The 20,639-nt window shown below is 50.8% G+C and overlaps 1 protein-coding gene across 6 annotated transcripts in view; it reads right to left on the bottom strand.

Annotated features, from left to right (window-relative positions):
* Positions 1-17,946, bottom strand: part of MYH10 (myosin heavy chain 10) — a 118,396-nt gene extending 100,450 nt beyond the window's left edge. For 4 of the 6 annotated variants that reach the window (XM_059150552.1, XM_059150556.1, XM_059150555.1 and 1 more), the window contains exons 1-2: positions 17,537-17,687; positions 10,499-10,874 (exon numbers count right to left, since the gene is read on the bottom strand). In XM_059150552.1, coding sequence (XP_059006535.1) covers positions 10,499-10,843 — 345 coding nt within the window. In that variant the 5' untranslated portion in view covers positions 10,844-10,874; positions 17,537-17,687. Of the gene's footprint in view, positions 1-10,498; positions 10,875-17,315; positions 17,430-17,536; positions 17,688-17,802 lie in introns of those variants that run through there. The other 2 variants (XM_059150553.1, XM_059150554.1) reach the window with 2 other exon arrangements.
* Between the last annotated feature and the right edge of the window lie 2,693 nt (positions 17,947-20,639).

Below are 20,639 nucleotides of genomic sequence, written 5' to 3'. Positions count from 1 at the left end.
AAGAAGGGATTAAAAAAATCGTATTAAAACATAAAATTGGGTGGCAGGAGACAGCCAAGGCAGAGCGAGAAGCTCAGCATCGCTGAAAGTAGTTTGTGTCATGGAATGTGCTTGGCGGCAGGAGCTTAGAAAGGCTGACTCAACAACCTAGTGTGTCCTGCATAGGGGATCCGCTAGCAGAGGTTCAGGGGAGATGCAGGGGAGAAGCATGTTTGTAAAGTGTAGATAGGGCAACTCCATGGAAAAGATACCAAAGGGCAAGAGATGAGGAGTGGGGAGTGGAGACTACTGCACCAGTCCCAGCACAGTGACCGGGCCCCAGTGAGAGGGAAGCGGGGAGTCCTGAGAACACTGACGTGGGAGGGAGACTCAAAAACACTCAGAAGCTCTGAGTATAAAGGCCACGGAAGACACAAGCTAACGACAGCTCCACGTTTTCAAGCTTGAGAGGCTGGAAATGTTACTGATGGATGGGAAGAATGATTTGATGCGTGGGTAAGATAGCGAACCCCCTTGGAGCATACTGAGATGGCGGGATGCTGAAAGGGGATTCACTATAGCAGGCAAGCGCAGAACACCCAGTGAGAGCCGGACACACTGACTGCCAAAGCCATGAGAACATTCTGAAGAACCACAAAGGCCTGAGGGATGTCTGCACAGCCTTTAAGACCCCAGCTCCTGTTGTTGCTGAGCTGACCTAAGGGAGACAGAGTAACACATCTGCACAAAAAGCCTGCCATTTTTCAAACACGCTATGCTGCTTTACGCCTCTAGGCTTGTATGTACGCAGATTGTTCTGCCTGGAATGCCCGTCTCCCGTCCAGTATCAGGAGGTTCTCCCCACCCTTATGAGTGCCAGGCCTCCTGTTAAGACAGGAATGTGCATACACATTATTTCAAGGTTTGAAGGATGCGGAACCAGGAAACAAGTGAGCATGGAGGTCAAGGCCGGGGCATAGAGCGAACATGGGACGGAACTGGGGGGTCTCACACACGCCACTCCCCACCCAGAGCTCTCGGGAGGACATCAGGCCACCACCCAGAAGGAGAGAGATCACCCACACCGTTTGCAAACACTGCACCCACATAAATTCACATGTGTGTTTAAGGGAAAAAAAAGAACCAAAACCTGATAAAAGAAGGAAAACATCATCAACCAGAGGCTTCAGAGAAAACATTTACCTAAGGAAATCACCAATAAGATAAGTTAAAAGAATATTTTCAGAAACAGAGTTAGAGCAGGGACTCCATGTACCGGAACAGAAGCACATGCGGGAAAAGCTGTGGGGAGTGATCCGAGATAGAAAACCAAAACTCCACAGCAGGGAAAGTAAGGAGTAGAACACCATCTGGAAATGCAGCGACAGACCCGGCACGTTTATCCCGGGAGCTCCCTTCGCAATAAGAAGTAGGACGAAGGTGCATAATACAGAGAAAGGAGGCACGAGGGTAAAATGACAAAAATACTTCAAGGACAGATGAAGACAAAAAACAAAGCAGAGGTCACCAAAACAGGAACCACTGTGGCTTCCTTGGGGTAAGAAAGGCCAAAATTCTATAAAAAGAGCGATCGTCCCAAGCACATGTGAAACTGCCCCGTGCATGTGTGCGTGCGCCTGTAAGTGTGCAGGGTGGTGTGGACGCACACCCCAAAATAAGCCATGGAGCCGTCCAACATGGGGGCGCGGGCTCCGACGAGATGACGCATGTGGACAGTGCTCCCCACTGGTGGCCTGACCCCCGGAGGAACGGCACGCAAGGACACGGCTACCGCCAGGACAGGAACAACGTTTGGATTACAGGAGACACAACGCCTAATTGCATAAGGTGAGCACGCCCGGACCTGGATGCAAACATACCAAACCAACCACGTTCCACATTTACGAGAAGGATGGACCATGTGACAGCGACCGAGTATTTGACGATCCAGCATCATTCTTCCTGTCTTCCACAGACGGTAGTTACAAACCCCAATGCTGTGGCAGGGAAGCAAGAGGCCGGGCAGAGTGATTAGCAGCGCACAAGGGCCAGGAGGAGGGTGGACACCCCCAGCTTTCCCTCCGAGCTCCCCCGGGCTGCTCATGGCTACACCCCGAGAGTCATGGGTGTCCTAGGAACACTGGGCCTCGCACAGCACAAAGCCCAGCAGGGGGGGATGCCAACCCCTGGCGGGCTCCCCGTGCTCGTCCCCTTTGCCTGACTGCCTGCCCAGAGCGGAACTCTAGAACGGGCTTTGGGTCAGCAAGAGCGGCAAAATCACGGTCCCGGTTGGCAACCGACAGAGGACGCGACACTGATGACTATGACCACAGGCTACCCCCGCGTGCCCTGTGAGTCCATCTGTGCCGCCCTGTGTTATCATCTCGGATGTGTTCAGGTGAGTGAAAAATGGATTGAGAATTCTGCTGGAGAACTGGGAACCATTAAAAGAAAAACCATAAAGGAGGAGCTGTAAAAATAAGTAAGTAAGTAAATAAATAAAAAGCCTTAAAAAAAATCATAAAAAGAAAACACCAGATGAAAACTGCAACACAGGGGCGCCTGGGTGGCTCACTTGGTTAAAGCCTCTGCCTTCAGCTCAGGTCAGGATCCCAGGGTCCTGGGATCGAGTCCCACATCGGGCTCTCTGCTCAGCGGGGAGCCTGCTTCCCTTTCATTCTCTCTGCCTGCCTCTCTGCCTACTTGTGCTCTCTGTCTCTCAAATAAATAAATAAAAATCTTAAAAAAAAAAAAAATACCAGAGACTCCATGAGGCACGATGAAAAGGTGACCCGAGAGCATCTGTGTCCGCGGAGGACAGAGGCAGGTGGCAGAAGCCGTCTCCGAAGACACAATGGCTCTGGATGTTCCAAACCTGACCAAAGGCATCGAGCCACAGGCAACAAGCCCAAGCTCCAAGCTGCATCTAGAGAAGAAAACTCAGCCCGAGCACATCCGAGCTGAACCTGCTGGCCCCGTGGCAGGGCACGCAACTCGTGGTCTCAGGGTTGTGGGATCGAGCCCCCGTCGGGCTCCGCGCTCAGCAGGGAGTCTGCTGATGATTCTCTCCCCCCAACCCTGCTCCTCCCTCCCTTCTCTCCGAAAATGAGAGAGACGGAAATGTATGTGAAGATACAGAGAGCGGCCGCAGCACACAGGCCAGGGGCTCAGAGCCAACCCTCAGCCTCGACAGGGGGCTACGATGTGTCTGGGCAGCGTCGAGGGAACAACGAAGAGAAGGATCAAAACACATCCCGGGGGTAGAGGAAAGAAGCTCCAACAGTAACAAGAAAGGTGGCTTCATCAGGACGGGGGTGGTGGAGGGCACAGAACTGGCCGGACCAGGACGAAGCAGGAATCAGATGGTCCATCTCAGTCAAACTGTACATGTATATAAGCTGGATATTCTGATTAAAATGCTGATATTGGGGGCCCCTGGGTGACTCAGTGGGTTAAAGCCTCTGCCTTCAGCTCAGATCATGATCTCAGGGTCCTGGGATCGAGCCCCGAGTCGGGCTCTCTGCTCGGCGGGGAGCCTGCTTCCCCCTCTCTCTCTCTACCTACTTGTGATCTCCGTCTGTCAAATAAACAAATAAATAAATAAATAAATAAAAATCTTTACCAAAAAAATTATTAAAAAAATCCTCAACAAAATATTAGCAAGCAGAAGGAATCTAGTAGTATATAAAGAGACTATCTGTTCCTTCTCAGGTCATTTAAATACTCAAAGACATATATAATTCACCACGATAACAAAATAGCCACACAAAAAAAGAAAATCACACTATCATCTCACTGGGTGCTGGAAAAACATTTGATAAATTAACATCAATCAGGATTTTTAAAAAGTTCACCCATTCAGGATAAAAACTAGGAACAGAAGGAAACTTCCCTTAATCTGATCAAGACTAAAAACAAGACAAAGTGGAAACAACCATCATTCTTAATGGGGAAATGCTGAAGCTTTCTCTCTGGGATCTGGAAAGACACAAAGATGCCCATCCGTGATCACCACTTCTTCGAGCGTCCTACACAGCACAATAAAGCAAGGGGAAAAACGTGCCAGAACTGGAAAGGGAAACAGAAAACTGTCATTATCTGCAGACAACGTAAGTGTGTTCTCAGATAATCCAAAAGAATCTTCAGTTAAACTGATACAACCTATTAAGAGGTCTTGGTAAGATTTTGTTTGTAAAAAACATGACAACGGGGTACGCCCGGTTGGCTCAGTCGGAGGACCGAGTGACTCCTGATCTCAGGGATGAGTCTGAGCCCTGTGTCGGGCAGACAGATTACTTAAAAATAACATCTTTAAAAAACAAAACATGACAACAGTATTTCTACATAATGGCACCAATCACGAGAAAATGCTGGGCGCCTGGGCAGCTCAGCTGGTGAAGCCTCTGCCTCCGGCTCAGATCATGATCTCAGGGTCCTGGGATGGAGCCCCACATCGGGATTCCTGCTCAGTGAGGAGTCTGCTTCTCCCACTGCCCCTCCCCCGCGCACGTGTGCGCTCTCTCTCAAATAAATAAAATCTTAAAAAATGAGAAAGAAGAAAAAGAAAACAATGCTGAAACCACCATTTAATAGCATCCAAAAAACCAAATACCCCAAAATAAATCTAACAAAAGATGTACTAGCCTCTACAGAGAAAACCAATCAAACACATTGTGAAAAATTAAGAATGAAGTCAGTGGGTATACGTGAACCGGAATGTCAAATATCTCAGTTCTCTCCCAAAATGATCTTCAGAATCAACAAAATCCCAAACAGAATCCCAGAAAGGGTGGGAGTGGGCAAGAAACTGACAAGCAGGTTCTAAGATTAATATCCAAACGCAAAGGTTTTGACAACTACAGCGAGAGCCTAAAGAATGCCAAAAACGAGCGCAGGCCACACTGGACAGCAGGACTTACCAGAAAGCTGGCATGACCGAGACAGTGGGATCTCAGCCAGAAGACGGACGCATGGACCACATACAGAACTGTGGGCTGAGCATGAACGTAGGAGCACACGATACATGCCATGGAGAAAAGGGCTCTATCAGGAAATGGCACTGGGTCACCTGGACAGCCATCTGGGAGAAAGATGAATCTTGTCCCCATCTCTCCCGCTGCAGAGACTCCAAGTCCAACTCCAAGTGGAACCGGGGCTAACCCCAAGAAAGGCAGCATCACTTTCCCCTCTCAGACCAAGGGCAGGAGGAGAGTGAAGTCAGGACCTTTGCCTCCAGCCCAGCCAGGCCCCTCCGTCTGGACGGTCAGGAGGTCCCAGGCCTTCTTAGGCGGAAGGCCTCCCCCCTATAGCTCCCCTCCCCCAGCCGAGGCAGCAGCTCGGGCCCATCTGGTCCCTGAAGATGGAGGTTGTAGCATGGGCCGGCCACCACCAGGCAAGGACCCCGCCAGGCCCGGCCCGCACCTGTCTGCTGAACTCTGTCCACGTGTGGGTAAACTGCCCCCTGGTTGAGCTCTCACAACACCTGGTTCGAGGACCTTCTGTCTCCCGCTGGAATTCGACTACATCAGGCTTTACCCAGAAAAGCTGAATGCATGGGTTAGACAGACGTGTACCCCAGCACGCAAGATTTCCCTTCCTTATCTACAGACAGAAAGGTGTGCCTGTGTGCCCCAGGGACGAGCCCCGGACTGGGAAACACAGATGCCCAAAATGTGCTGAACGCACAAAGCGGGTCAAGAAGCTTGGTACCGTACGCTCTGACAAGGGGAATGAAATAACTCAACCTTTTTAATTTCAGGGCCCTGAAACCCTCTTAGAAATCAAAGACTTAGAAAACTTTTTGCTTTATATAACTATATATGTTGCCAAGTTTTTGCAATTGTGTATCTATTAATTTTAGAATAACAATACATGTTAACATAAATAACATTTCTCATAAAAAATAACGTTTTCTGAAATCAGAGCGAGAAGGGTGGTGGTATTTCATGTTTTTGCTGGTCTTTTTTTATTATGGGGCTTCACAAAAATAGCTCCATTTTCCTATGTCTTCACATTCAATTTGTTGTGCTATGTTGTCTTGGTTGAAGTGTCTGAAGAAAATTAGCCTTACAAAGATACTTAGTTGGAAAAGGAAGGTGCAGTTTAACTGCCTTTTCACATGACTGTGGAGCTATGTCCTCGATGCTGCATCAAAACCCCAGAAGTGAGAATTGGTTCAAGATCTGAGGCAAGGTGGCGTCTGAAATCCTAACCATGAACTTGCATGCTGTTGACCTACATCAAAATCCAGTGGCTTACCCTTCCTGTGGAAAGACTCTTTTATCCCTGCATGACTTTGTAACAATGTACACATCATTTGGAAAACAGTGGCTCAGGGGCGCCTGGGTGGCTCAGTTCTTAAGCATCTTTGCCTCAGGTCATGCATGATTCCATGGTCCTGGGATCGAGCCCCATGTAGGGCTCCCTGCTCGGTGGGAAGCCTGCTTCTCCCTCTCCCCCTGCTTGTGTTCGTTCCCTCTCTCGCTGTGTCTCTCTCTGTCAAGTCAATAAAATTTTTAAAAAGATCTAAAAAACAAAACCATTGTCTCAATGACTTATACAAGTCTTCCTTTTTCTTTTTCTTTTTTTTTTTTTTTTTGAGATTTCATTTATTTGACAGAGAGAGACACAGGGAGAGAGGGAACACAAGCAGAAGGAGTGGGAGAGGGAGAACCAGGCTTTCTGCTGAGCAAGACACCCGATGCGGGGCTTGACCCCAGGATACTGGGATCATGACTCAGGCCAAAGATAGATGCTAAACCAACTGAGCCACCCAGGGATTCCTAGGCAAGTCTTCCAAATGATGACATTTTACTATTTGACATTAAAAAAAAAAAAATCAGTCATTAATATCACCATCTATCTCATCAGCAAGGGTTTCAAGTGATGACAAGCTGTCACATTCAGTGATAAAACAATTTCTCTAAATCCTAATTTTTTAAAGATTTTCCTTTATTTTTTTTATTTTTTTTTATTAGAGAGAGAGAGAGTGCATGGCAGGGAGGGAGGGACAAACAGACTCCTTGCCAAGCAGGGAGCCCAACGCGGGACTCCATCTCAGGACCCTAGAATCATGATCTGAGGGGAAGGTAGATACTTAACCGACTGAGCCACCCAGGTGCCCCTCACACAGTGTATTAAAAAAACGTGTACTCCAGGATTGACATTTAATAAAATCGATCATCTCTCCTGCTTTCTCAAGGTTGTTCTCACATGCAATGATTAAAATGACCATTAGTATAGTCCAGAGTCCCTGCCTCTTTTTGTGGTAAGATACATGCGGTTTCCCCATCATTACTCTTCTACCATCAGTTGCATCACCAACAGTGGAAAGAGCAAATCATGTCTTCAAATCATCAGGAGAACAGTTGTGCCCTCACGGGCCCCCTGGAAGAGTCTTAGGGAAACCTTGAGGGTCCACAGGCCACACCAGGAGAACTTCTGAATTATACCAAAGAAAAGCAGTAGACATGAAACTTAAAAAATTTAATACTGAGTGAAAAGGAAGACACGAAAGCCATACACCATGAGACTCATTCCTGTAAAAGTTCATAAACAGGAAAAACTAAACTATATTGGTTAGGGGAGGCATACTTAGTTGAGAAAACACACCAGGGGATTTGAAGATACTTCTCAGTAATTAAGAGACCAAGCAGAGAAAAATTAGCGAGGAAGATCTAAACAGAATTTAAGAGCTTACCCTGATGGCCACAGACGGAATCCCATAACCAACAATAACAGAATTAATGCTCTTTGCAGACACAGCGAACGCTCATCAAATGAGACGACACATTGCATTAAAGCCTCAACAAAAACAAGGAATGCTATTATGTGAACTACATTCTTTGACTGCAATGCAATTCATTTAAAAATCAGGAGCAAGGGGCGCCCAGGTGGCTCAGTTGGCTGAGTGCCTGATTCTTGGTTTTGGGGCTCAGGTCATGATCTCGGGATCCTGGGATCAAGTCCCGTGTGAGGCTCCACACTCGGTGGGGAGTCTGCTTGTCCTTCTGTCTCTCCCTCTGCTCTCTCTCAGAAATAAAGAAATAAAATCTTTAAAAATAAATAAATAATAAAAATGAATAAATAAAATAAATAAAATCTTTAAAAAATAAAAAAATAATAAATAATAGTAAAATAAAAATCAGTAATAAGATAACTTAAAAAACCCACATTCAGACATTTTTACACTATCCTTTTGAAGGGCTCATAGGTTAAAGAAGAAATCCTAACAGAAAACAGAAAATATTTAGGACCAAGTAATAAAAATGCCACGTATCCAAATGTGTGATGTGAGCTAAAATCGTTATTAGAGGAGACATTTACGCTTTTCATTAGGAAAGAGGATGAAAATTCATGACCTGAGAAGTTGGGAGGCCAGCGAGAATCCATCCAAAGAAAATACAAGGATTTAACGAAAGTTAAGCAAAGTAAGCTACATAAGTGAACGCATGTTAGAGCTCATCTCTAGAAAGGGGTCCAAAAGGCCCCCCCAAGTTACTACGGGCTCTACATCACCGCACCTCTGCTGTTCCACTTGACCTGACTGGGGAGTCCCAACGCCCAGGTCACATCCCTCGCGATCGTGGTTTCCTGCAGCCCCACTTTCTTACCAGGATTCTTTAAAGTCAAGTGCTCGAACGCCAGTCTCGGGTGGGAACCCCTTCTCCCACCCCCACTAACTGCACACACCACTGCTCCAAACTCCCGGCTCTGCTGGGACCTTAATGCTTCCAGAAGAACTCGGGTCGTCCTGTAAAGAGTAAAGGGGGGGCATGCTTTGAAAAGTAACTCAGACATCATTTGGGGTTCCTGACTTCGGCTGGAAAAAAAAATCAAACTTAATAAAAGACATCTGCAAAGTCTTCGAATCATCTGGAGGAATGGCCACAGTGAACGGAAGTGTCTTTTCGTCGATTCCTTCTCTTTGGCCCACAGCCGCCTTCCCTTTTGTATTTCCCTTCTCTCTCCGCCTTGCAGGAAGCCACAAGGTCCAAAGTGGGGAGTCAACGGGGAAGGGGCTGGCAGAAAGAGCCCTGGCTCCCTTCCACACTGCAGATCCCCCCAACCCCGGTGCAGTCTCATTTCCAGCCCCAGGCAGCACCCAAAACTCATCCCCCCACCAAATCTGAGCCATGAGCTCCTGATCAGAGGCATCGCACTCCCTCACTCCACAGGCGGGACTGGGAGCAGTGCCGCACACACCTTGGGGCGTGGTCTCGGCCAGTCCCAAAGCTGCTTCCCTGTGCAGTCCTTACCAGCGGCTTCTCCTCCCCAGACCTCCTCCTTTCTCAAGCTGTCTTCCCAACCCTGCAGCCTTACTCCGCTGTGCCTGACCTCATGGAGGAAAAACAAAAACGAGAGGCCATGAGGCTTGACCATGCCTACTTTGGCAAAGGTTACGGAAGAACTACTCAGTTCTCAGAGCTTCCCCTGGCTAGCTGCCTCCTAGCAGAAAGATTCCGGCCCTAACATGATTCTTGAAGAGCGCTTCGTGGGCCCATTCGTGGGTCATTCCCCTACGTACTCTATCCCATAGCCCGGCTTCCCTTCCTTATAGTGTGTATCCGGAAGCAGGGACCTGGCCTGTCCTATTTTCCACACCCTCCCCAGCACCTAGAACACAGGTGCTCAGGAAGAGTCTCTAACGATGCTAATTTCCATGGGAAAACTGGCAGAAGTTTGAAGAAGTTCTGAAGGGCCTCAAGCCCCAGCTGCACACCCTTCATAAAAACCCAACCACTCTTCTCCAAATGCGGACCAGTACAAAGCCACCTCTTCTCTCGGCTTCTTTTCATTCTGCGTCTAAGTTCTTGATCGCCTCCTTTAAATCGCTGCACCTGCGTTTAAGAGCCCCTCAAACCCATTTTGTTGTTCTAGAGCTTCCTGCATCTGGCTGGCGTCTTTCCGCTCTCCCTCGTCCAGCCCACCCCCAACCCTAGTAAGTTCAATAATTTCTTCCACACGGTCAGCGGCATTGTCCGTGACAACAACACGCGTGTCAACCACTAACCACAGGACAACCCAGTCTCAATCCCGCTCGGAACGGTTTCCTCTGAAAAACCTCAGCATCCCTGTTTCCCACTTCCCCACGCCGGGGAACGCCATACTCGCGCTCCTGGATGAACCCCTGGTGCTGGCTTCACGCCACACTCCTGGACACACGCATGCTACCTGCATCCTGTTTGTGCAACTCTCACCCCAGCCCCCGATCTTTCCGCCACACGCTGTCCCGGTCCTATCACGTCCCTGCGAACCCCTCCAACAGAAGTCTCCAACTACCACATCCATACGCTCAACTGAAGATCAGATCATGCACAGTTACGTGTGACAATGTAAGGCAGGGCAAGACTCAGGTAAGCACGGGACAATCGGTCTCTAACGCACACGGCAACACGGGGCAGAGCACCCAATGGGGTGGGTGCTCCTCGCTTTCGTTGACTTGGCCAGTCTGTGTCAGTTACACGAATTCCGTGTCAGTTACACTAATTCCCAAGCGCAACCAGAGGGGCGTACTCACATAGATCAGTCCCGAGTAGTAGCGGTCCTTCAGGTTGTGTAAGACAGAAGCCTCATTCAAGCACGTCAATTCTGCCATGTCCTCCACCTTGGAAAACTTGGGAGGGTTCATCTTCTGAATATCGTCTTTGTTGACCATCGCCTTCTTCCCGTTCTCGGCCAGTTCCACCATAACCTCATCTCCCCGCTCTTCCTTGATACTCGCTGCCTCAAAACCATGGCGCTCGGACGGAATCCACACGAGCTTTTTAGCCGTCCAGTCAGCCTGGGTGGCAGGGTTGTAGATGACCGCCCTGTCCACAAAGAGGTACCTCTCTGGGTCTTCGAGTCCAGCTCTCTGGGCCATTGTAAACAGGAGGAGTCAACTACAATTGTCTCTAGGAGAAGAGGAGGAGGAGGACAAGGTTAGAGGTTCAAAAACATACCGTGATGCGCAGATTTTCAGTCTTGGCAGGGTTTTAAGAGAGAACCTTTCCGTCGAGGAGCAGGGGTGATAGACTCCTCCACTGCGTTAGCCGAGTGTCCCGGGGGCATTTCAGGGCTGACCACAAATCGTGCCCGTGGTCAGCTAGAGACCACGCGAGACGCGCCCTCAGTTACCGAGGGCTGAAAAACAAGCTGGGGGAAGGCAGAGCTCCAGAGGTACTTTCATCCTATCTTGCACCCTAACCAAAATTAACCAGGGAGTTAAGACAGCAAAGGGGATTGAGGACAAAGAAAACAAAGGTGCAAAGTAAAAGATCCAGGCATGGCCACGAGGATGGAGCTAGGAAATGCACGGCCAGGGAAGGAGAGCGAAGCCTCAGGTCTATGCCGGCCCCCCTTCTGCCTTCATTCAGGAGACTCAGAGCTCCTTGATACAAACACCCCCAACTCCATCCCCCGGGGGGCTTCTCTGGCGGTGCGAGTGGTCTCGATGCCATCAGATGATGCCACAGTGTGACCTGGCTTCCTGGGACAGCGATGCAAGCACGCTATGGGAGCTCTCCAGGCCTCACCCCTACCCTGCAGCTGCTCCCCCTCCCCAGTTCCCCTGCAGCGAGCCATCATTCATCAAGATTCCCTCCACTGCCCTGCTTTCTTGCTGCGTAACAGACTCCAGTGTGCCCACGCGTGCCCCTGCAGGCCGTGGGGCCCAGAAGCAAACACTGAGTGTTCCCGATAATGATCTGACCCAGGCAGAAGAAAGAAAACAACTAACCTCAGCCCCATTGAGAAACGCAGTTTCTGGGGTGTTCACAATGAATGCATCTCAAGACCTAACTGGTTTACTGAGCACTCCTTTGCCATCCGCCCGCTCGTCTGTGGCCCCAGACACGCTAGTCTCAGCTACCTCTGGTCCTGACCTTCTGGATCAAATGACGGCATTTTACAGTCATCACTCACCTTTCCGAGGTGACTAAGGACTCCTGCCTCACAATGTCTTTTTGGAATCTGATCCCATCATTAAACACTTTTGTGATCACCTTAAATTCCAGTGTAGTACAAATCTCAGAAGCCTGGTCTCCAGGACCTCATGCAAGGCCAGGCAAGAAGCCAACTGAGTAACTAGATTTGTTCTGTTCACATCTTCCCAGGTTTTGCCGCCAGCCCCCCCACCCAAAGGATGATTCTTACTAGACAGAAGGCTGCAAGGCTAATCATGGACTAGCCCAGGGGCGCCTGGCTGGCTCAGTCAGAAGGGCATGGACTCTTGATCTCGGGGTTGTGAGTTTGAGCCCCATGTGGGGTACTTAAAAATAAAATTTTAGGGGCGCCTGGGTGGCTCAGTGGGTTAAAGCCTCTGCCTTCGGCTCAGGTCATGGTCCCAGGGTCCTGGGATCGAGCGAGCCCTGCATTGGGCTCTCTGCTCAGCAGGGAGCCTGCTTCCCCCCCCTTTCTCTCTCTGTCTGCCTCACTGCCTACTTGTGATCTCTGTCAGATAAATAAATAAAATCTTAAAAAATAATAATAAAATTTTATTTTATAAAATAAAATATATTTTTTAAAGATTTTATTTATTTATTTGACAGAGACACAGGGAGAGAGGGAACACAAGCATGGGGAGTGGGAGAGAGAGAAGCAGTCTCCCCGTTGAGCAGGGAGCCCAATGCGGGGCCTGATCCCAGGATCCTGGGATCATGACCTGCGCCAAAGGAGAACACTTAATGACTGAGCCCCCAAGGTATCCCCTAAAAATAAAATCTTAAAGAAAAATAAAGTAGTCCCAAAGTTATTATGAAGCTCTCAGCCCACAAACTTCAAGCTCCATAAAGTCCCTGAAATGGTATAAAAATGGACACTTTAGAAAGGATTTGCTATAATGTAATGTGTTATAAACATCCATGGTTTTGGTTCTCAGACACTGGTGTGGGCATGGGCGTCATGTAGGAGGCTTAGAGAAGCACGGATTGGAGCCCCTTCCCCAGAGTTTCCAATTCAGCAGGGTCTGAGGCAAAGCCTAGTAATTTGCATTCCTAACAAGTTCCCAGATGCAGCAGAGGAAGCTGGTCCTGGGACCACACTTTGAGAACCATCATTCCATGGTTTCTGGTTGCCATGGTGAGCCAATGTCATTAACAGGTATGCTGGGATAGGAAAAAAAGGGTTGAAAACCAATGTTCTAGACTAATTCCTAACCTGATTTAAGGGCTGTGCTCAGGTTTTTTAAATGATGGACTTGAACAAAACAAACAACAACAAAAAAAATGAAACCCCCCAAAAATCACAAAAAGAGGTAACAATAAGACTTCTACAAATAAACAGGCTAACATATTTTCTAACTCAACTTTTATTTGCCTTTTTAGGCATTCGCTTGGGGAGGCGGAACTGGGAATTCAGAAAATATTCCCAGGGCACATGTACATTCTGGAAAATGGTTTCCAAAACCCATCATTACCTCTAGGGACTGGCTTTCGTAAGACTATTAACACACTTTCTGTCTTTCCAAACTTATACTTTGCAAAACTGCTCAGGAGAAGGGAGGCATGACTCTAAGGTGGGAATTGTCCTAGATAAATCTGGACACGGACAACAGGACACACATTCCGCCTTTAAGATGGATGGCCTTCTAGAAGAGAAAATTTCCCGTGATCACAAAATACGGTAACAAGCTACTAGTGTCATTAACAGGTAGGAACTGTTTATCTCACACGACACCTCGGAAGAGGTCTTGTTGCCAGCAGGCGTGTGCACACACATTTCTTTAATTTTACATTGGGCATGTAATTATATGCTTAAATTTCGTGGATGGCTATAAATTAGAGCAGCTCAACAGGTCATTTCTGAGGCAGGCTTTAAAAAAAAAAAGTAAATGATACATTTAAAAATTAGTTCACCAAATTGGTACATTTAAAATTTATCGGTATTTTTTTCTAGGTGAGGAAATTCGGTATTTTTTTCTAGGTGAGGAAATTCTTGTAATTTCAGGGAAAGAAACCAACAGGTCACAAAAAACGTAACTGCAAAATGCTCCCACCTTTGTTGGGGGGAGGAAGGGAGAATTACACATGCATGTGCTTTTTTTTTTTTTAAAGGAATAGATAAATAAATAAATAAAATTAAATAATATTTTTAAAAAGGAACAGATAGTCATTGGGTCTCCACTGGGTGGTGAGATTACAAATTACTTTTACTTTTTGCTTTTCCAGAGCTTTCTATGACTGATCAGACACTGAGAGGACAGCTTCCTGTTCCTGGCTACCTGGTGAGCATCTAGATGGCTCCTGGGTCCTCTTGGGATTGGGGAGACCTCTACCTCCTGACCAAACCTCACATGCATGGTCCCCACCCCCACAGTAAGCCTCAACTTCTCCACAACCAAACACCTACCCCTCCTCCCATCCTGCCCCAAATGCCACCCTGAAAAGTTCTTTTCAGGTCTGGTTTGACAGAGTTCGGGATGCCCGTGAAGAGGTTTCCTTCACTTTAACTCTTCACCTGTGATCGCCTGATATGCGGTATTTTTTCCATGCCATCGTACATACGGTACCTGAGCTTGATAATGCCAGTGTTTAACAGTGAGCCACTCCCAAATGCCTCGCTTTACAACATGGTGGGGGGTTGGGGGGGAATACCACGATTTTAAAAATAGCAAATACTGTTCTGTACCATTAATTATGGGCAGGCACTATTCTAAGCAGTTTACCTTTACTTGGTCCTCCCAACAGCCCTGTGAGGCACGTACTATTAATATCTCTATTCTACAGATGAGGAACCCAAGGCAGAGAGAAAGCCCGTAGCCAGCCCAAGGTCATGGAGCTCACCAGCAGCAGAGCTGGGCTAACCCCAGAGTTCCCGCAGAAATGCAGCCTACAGCAATGGTAGGTGAGGCCGGGAGCAGATTTTGCAGGGCGTGGAGTGCTCCCCGATGCCTCTCCACTAAATAAAAATCCTATTGATTACGGTTCCAAGAATGGAGGCTTAGCATTGAACACACCAGCACCATCTGGCAAGGGTTTTACATTTAATAGAAAAAACACCTCTATATTGGAAAAAAGGGAGTAAGGAGCAAGGTCTTTGCTGCAGACGGAAAGATAATCTGAAGGTTTTTGGTGTCATCTGAAACGAGCATCTGATTATAGCTAAGTCATTCACGAGTCAGGAAGGAGCCCCCTACAGAGCCAGAGCCCATCCCCTTCATTGGTTTTGGACACACCCTGGGGCTCTGTTCCTCACCCCACCTCCATAGCCAATTTTTTTTACTTCCAGTGAAATGCCACCAGGGAAACTTCTCTGCTGCCTCCCAGCATCTACTATGGGTACAGAGAGGGGCAAACAACCCACTTTTGAGAATATCTTGTGTATAACTAGCCAAACGAAAATGATGGATCAATTACCCGCGACAGCATCGCCTTCTGTAACAGAGCAACTATACGGAATTGTCCCACTGGGTTTACCACCACCACTGCAGCCACTTAAGACGACAGGGACCTGCAAACCTATTCATCTACCCAAATTCATCTCAGCCAAAAGAGCACGCACACGCACACGCGCACACACACACACACACACCCCAAACGCTAAAGGGCACCATCTCTCAGGGAACATCTGCAGGCTGGGTTAAAATATTTCCAAAATGCGGACTCAAGGCCAGGAATTTCAGTCCCTCCTATAGGATGAGAAAGGACACAACCCTGAAAGGACACAACTCTCTGAAGCACTGGGTCTCCCCCAACCCCCTGCAATGTGCCCTTCAGAATTCCGTTCATCTGCTCTCCCAGTCTGTCTGTCTTCATTGTGATGATTTCCCTAAGGAGCCCAAATAAAAAGCGAGCCTCTGGGGTCACATCCCTTCGCTGTGGAACCTCGGGCTGCATATCGCACAATGACAGCATGTGCCGTCTCCAGATAAGGACAGGCAAGAACCAAATTTAAGATGCACGGAGTCAAGCGATGCATCAAATAAAATGGCCACTTTTCCAGAATCCGAGACATACAGGGCATACTTCAACGTCAAAAGCGCGGGACTACAAGAATACTCGGTCGGGGCAGACTGAGAAAGGAAATAAAACAATAAACAGATGAGTTTCCCAGACTGAGAGACTATGGAGAACGATGAAGCCCGACTCAAAGAATCCTCACTTCCAGCGTTTAAAAAAACACCGAAAAAAAAAAAAAAAAAAAAAACCCCAAACATAAAAAAAACACCCCAAACCCAAAAACCAAAATCTCGGCAAAGCCGAGGTATTACATTTAGTATATTACATTATTCAGCGAAAACAGCAGCCTTTGTTCGGTTGGCAGGCTGGATCTACCCCGCCTGCTCTCCCCTACCCCACCCCACCCCACCCCTAGCATCCACCGCAGTGGGCTCGCAGGGAGCCGCAGAGGCCCGAAGACACAGATAACGGTCACAGGCGGAGGCCACGCCAGCCCAGCCTCACCCGCGGAGCCCAGACCCGCCGCGTCGCCAGCCTCCGTCCCCAGGCCCCGGCGCCCAGGCCGGCCAGGCTGGGGACCTCCCGGGTCCCTGGGCCGCACCCGCCCACCGCGGGCCCACAAAGCGCCTGCCAACGCCACGAATCCGCCGCTCCCACTTCGCCCCGACCCCATTCCAGTCCCATTTCACGGGATCAGGGTGTGACCCCAGCTGCAGAAGGCCAGCAAGGGAGTCCGCGGCGAGCCGTGCCCGGATCGCTTACACAATAAAGCGATCCCGAGGCGAGGGCTGACCCTCCCCCCAGCCCGGCCCGGCCGCCCTGCCGCAGCGCGCCCCCGCCACATTTCCCGCCTCGCCCCCCCACCCCGCCCGGGCCTCGCCAGGCATCCGGCCCCGGCCCCTGGCGGCCCCCGGCCGCCCTCCCGCCCCCAGCTCCTCCAGAGCCCACCTTCAGCGCGCCGGCCGCGGCTCGGACCCTCGACCGCCGCGCGCTGCCGGGCGGTGCGGAGGAGCCCCTGCCCTCGGGTCCCCCCCACCCCACGGGGCGGGCAGCGCCGTCCGCCTTGCCAGCCCTGAGAACCCCCAACCGCACCCGGGCTACCCGGCCGGCCTAACCCGTCCGAGAACCCACCCAGGGGCCGGCCCTTCCTGTCCGGCGCCCCCCACCCACACCCGGGTCGCGCTTCCCAGCCCGCCGCAGGGCTCCCTCCCCTCCCCGGAGCCCCGAGACCCCCACCAGGGCAGTAGGCCTCCCCGTCCCCCGCGCCCCCACGGACCCGACACGCCGAGGGCCAGGTCCCTGCATGCCCACCCCCCCCCAACCCCGATCTCCATCCCCAGCCCCCAGAGGTCGTCCCCCAGCACACCCAGGCCCTGATCCCTGCAGGGGTCTCAAGCTTCAGGACCCCATTCCCCGCCCCTCCAGAGCTCTCTCCACCCGCTGGGGTCGGTTACCTACCCCGCTTCCCTCCCCAGGGTCGGTCCCCGCATGAATCTCCCGCTCCGCAGCGCGAGCCCTTCACGCAGAGCCGCCCGGGCGTCCCCGTGCTCACGCTTCGGCTCCGCTCTGCCCTCCAGAGTCCCTCCCTCCTCCGCCCCAGCCCGGGACCCTTCCCTCCCCCGCCGCCGTCGCCCCGCCGGCGGCCGCGGCGCTCGAACCCGGGCTGCCGCACCTCTCACCTTCAGCCGAAGATGGTGGCGCCGGCGCACGTCCCCAGCCGCGACCACAGATCCGGCCCCTCAGTCCCAAACCCACCGCTGCCTCCGCCGGGCTCCTTTAGCACTGCCGCTCCGCGCCGCCCCACCCACTCCCACCCTCATTGGGCCAGCCCCACGCCCGTCACCGCCGCCCCCAGACCCACTGGTCCGTTTGCGCGCCCATCTCCAAGGAAGACGTTAGCAACCCGAGAGAAGCTACCTTCCCGAGGGCCGCTCCCTCCACCCACCTGGAAGGGCGCTCATTGGCTCCCGCTGCCCGCCCCGGCCGCCGGCGCCCCGACCTCATAGGCCGCCCCACGCGCCCGTCATGGACTCCGGGAGGTGCGGCCGGGCCGGCGGCGGGCGATTGGCCGGCGCCCGCGAAGATGGACAGCCGAGGCCGGCCCGGCGCCGGCGAGCCGGCGGGGCAGCCGCTGCGGACGCCGCGGGAGCCTCGCCGTGCGGCCGCTGCGGCAGGTGACCCGCGGCGGGAGCCCCGAGCCGCGCCCGGACGCGCCTGTGCCGGCGTCGGGCCGCCTCGCCGGCCCCTGTCCCCGCCGCAGCCGGCGTGTCCCGCAGCGGCACCGGCTGCCACCGCCGAGTCGCGGGCCCCCGACGCTGCCTGCAGGGGCGGGGCCGGAGCGCGGTCCAGAGGCCTTACGTCACCCCCGGAGCCGCGGGGGGCGGGGGCCGCGGCTCTGCGGCTCACCTGCAGTGGGGGGGCGGGGGCGGGGCTCGCGGCGGCTCTGGCCATGCGCGCGGGCTCTGCGGGGGCCCGGGCCGCGCTCCGGCCCCGGGGTGACGGTGCCTGGGCCGCGTAGCGCGGGACGCCTTGCTCCGCTGCGGCAGTTTCGGGGTTTGCGAGGGGCGGGGCCTCCCTCCCCAGGCTGCGGGCTGCGGCGGGATTCCAGACAAGGGGCGAGCGGCCTAGGACAGGAGACGTGGGGGAAAGGACTTCGCTCACCTCATTCAATCGTTCCTTCTTTCATTCATTCGTTCATTCACCACGCGGAGCTCCCCACGCGGGAGGGGCCTGTGAGGAGATTTTGCCGAGCTGTCCTCACCCCTGGCGCCTATGAGCCCCTCGGAGGTCTTAGAAAATGTTTGAGAACTGAGGGGGGGGGGGGTGGCTGGAGGGGGGCGGGTCAGGCTCCAAAATAAGGAAACTGGAAAAATAAATTGAAGTCAATGAATAGTTAATGAAATATCCGCAGAAACGAGTCAGCTGCAACAGGGCTCTTATATAATGACATATACATATAATAGTGTAAGTCACGAGATCAAAATGAATTATAAAACCTGCACATCATCAAAAACGTCTTCAAAAAATTTTACAGCAAAATGCAGTTATTTAATGTGGGAAATGGGTGCATTTTAATGCGTGTGATATGATACATGGAAACTTCCAGTCTGGTAAAAAGTGAATAAGGAAAAAAAATATCAGGAAATGATAAGGAAGGGTTGGTGGAATTCAGAGAAGGCTCCAAGAGGCAACTGAGTGCAGAGTCCTTCCTGGGGAAGTCGGAGTCAGGTCCTGTGTCTGTGCTTTGTCCTAGTAGAGTGACTCTCGTCCCCCATCCCCACCCCCACCAGCATGCTGTGGGGTAAACTGCTCCTTGTCCAGGCGTCTTGTGACTTGGCCCCATGAATTGGACTGCCCTTAATGCTGTGTGCGCATGGAGTATGAGTGAACTGTACAAAGTATCAGAGTGATATTCCTCTTCTGAATCTTTTAGTGTGTTCAGAGAGGACCAAAGACTCCGTCTGTAACCTGTCTCAGCTTGTCGGCCACTGGACATTTCCCCATGCAGTGTTCCAGGCCAAGACCATCCATCCACACACACACACAACTCTGTGAGCCACCAACTCCAGGGGTGCTCACGATTTGAAAACAAATCCTGGATCATCAGAGAGGGCAGGAAACTCACCAGAATGAAACATCACAAAGATATTAGTCTTAATGAGAAACCAGTCATAAAAAGAATGTCCGCGAATGTATGTCTAGTCCTGGTGACACTCCCAACACTTGGGCCCAATGTTTTTAACAGTCTGATGGAAATCTCTACCTGGATGAAAGGGAAATTGCAAAGCGGAGAACCTCATATCTCTTTTCTTCCCATTTCCACTTCATCCCGTCACCCAAACTTACCCTCTCCTCAACTTCCCTTTGTCTGTTAATGAAACTAGCCTTGAAACCCCTGATTCCTTTGTCTCCAGTGGCTCCAGTATCCTGTCCCTCTCAACCCCCATAATCCAGTCAGCCAGGCTCCTCTGTATCTCACCCCACAGACACCTATTCCAGAATGTGCTGCTATTTGGATGAGGAAGACACAGGATTTTTGAACCAGGTAAACTTGGCTTTGAATTCATCTCTGCCATTACTAGATGTTGAAACTTAGAGCAGTTCCTTACTGTCATCTTTAAAAAGGGGATAGGGGCGCCTGGGTGGCTCAGTCATTAAGGGTCTGCCCCCGCATCTGGTTCCCTGCTCAGCGGGAAGCCTGCTTCTCCCTCTCCCACTCCCCCCTGCCTGTGTTCCCTCTCTCACGATGTCTCTTTCTGTCAAATAAATAAATTCTTAAAAAAAAATTAAAAAGGGGATAGGAATAGAGACTTTAAAGACTCATTCAAATGGATATTAACAGGACAATGTAGTGAGAGGGATGGGGGAAAGGCATCACGGAAATGCAATAGGTTGAAACTTGTTTCTTAGTCTACAAGTTCATTTACAAGCGAGAGAGGTCTTTCTCCATAGTAATTTTTCCTGGCAGTCTAGGCTGCTTTGCCCCCAAAAGAGAAAGTTCATAGACCATTGTTTTGCACAGTCTAGGTCATAAGTCCAAACTCTTTCCCTCTGGGTGGTTCCAGCCTGTGAACCTGTTTTGTTCTAAACTGTTTTGTTCCATCTGCACAGGGCTGATATGAAGCATTTTTTTTTATTTGAATGAATTCCAAAATTTGCAAATCAAGAACTATCCAACACCATTAGCCGTCAGGGAAACACAAACCAGAATCATAAGAAGATACCACTTCCCACCCACCAGAATGAGTAGAATCAAAAAGACAGACAATACCAAATGTTGGT

The sequence above is a fragment of the Mustela lutreola genome, chromosome 15, assembly GCF_030435805.1.
Source record: "Mustela lutreola isolate mMusLut2 chromosome 15, mMusLut2.pri, whole genome shotgun sequence".
Classification (NCBI taxonomy): Eukaryota; Metazoa; Chordata; class Mammalia; order Carnivora; family Mustelidae; genus Mustela; species Mustela lutreola.
The sequence above is the reverse complement of the archived record's forward strand: the minus strand, read 5'-3'. Positions and strand labels throughout refer to the sequence as shown.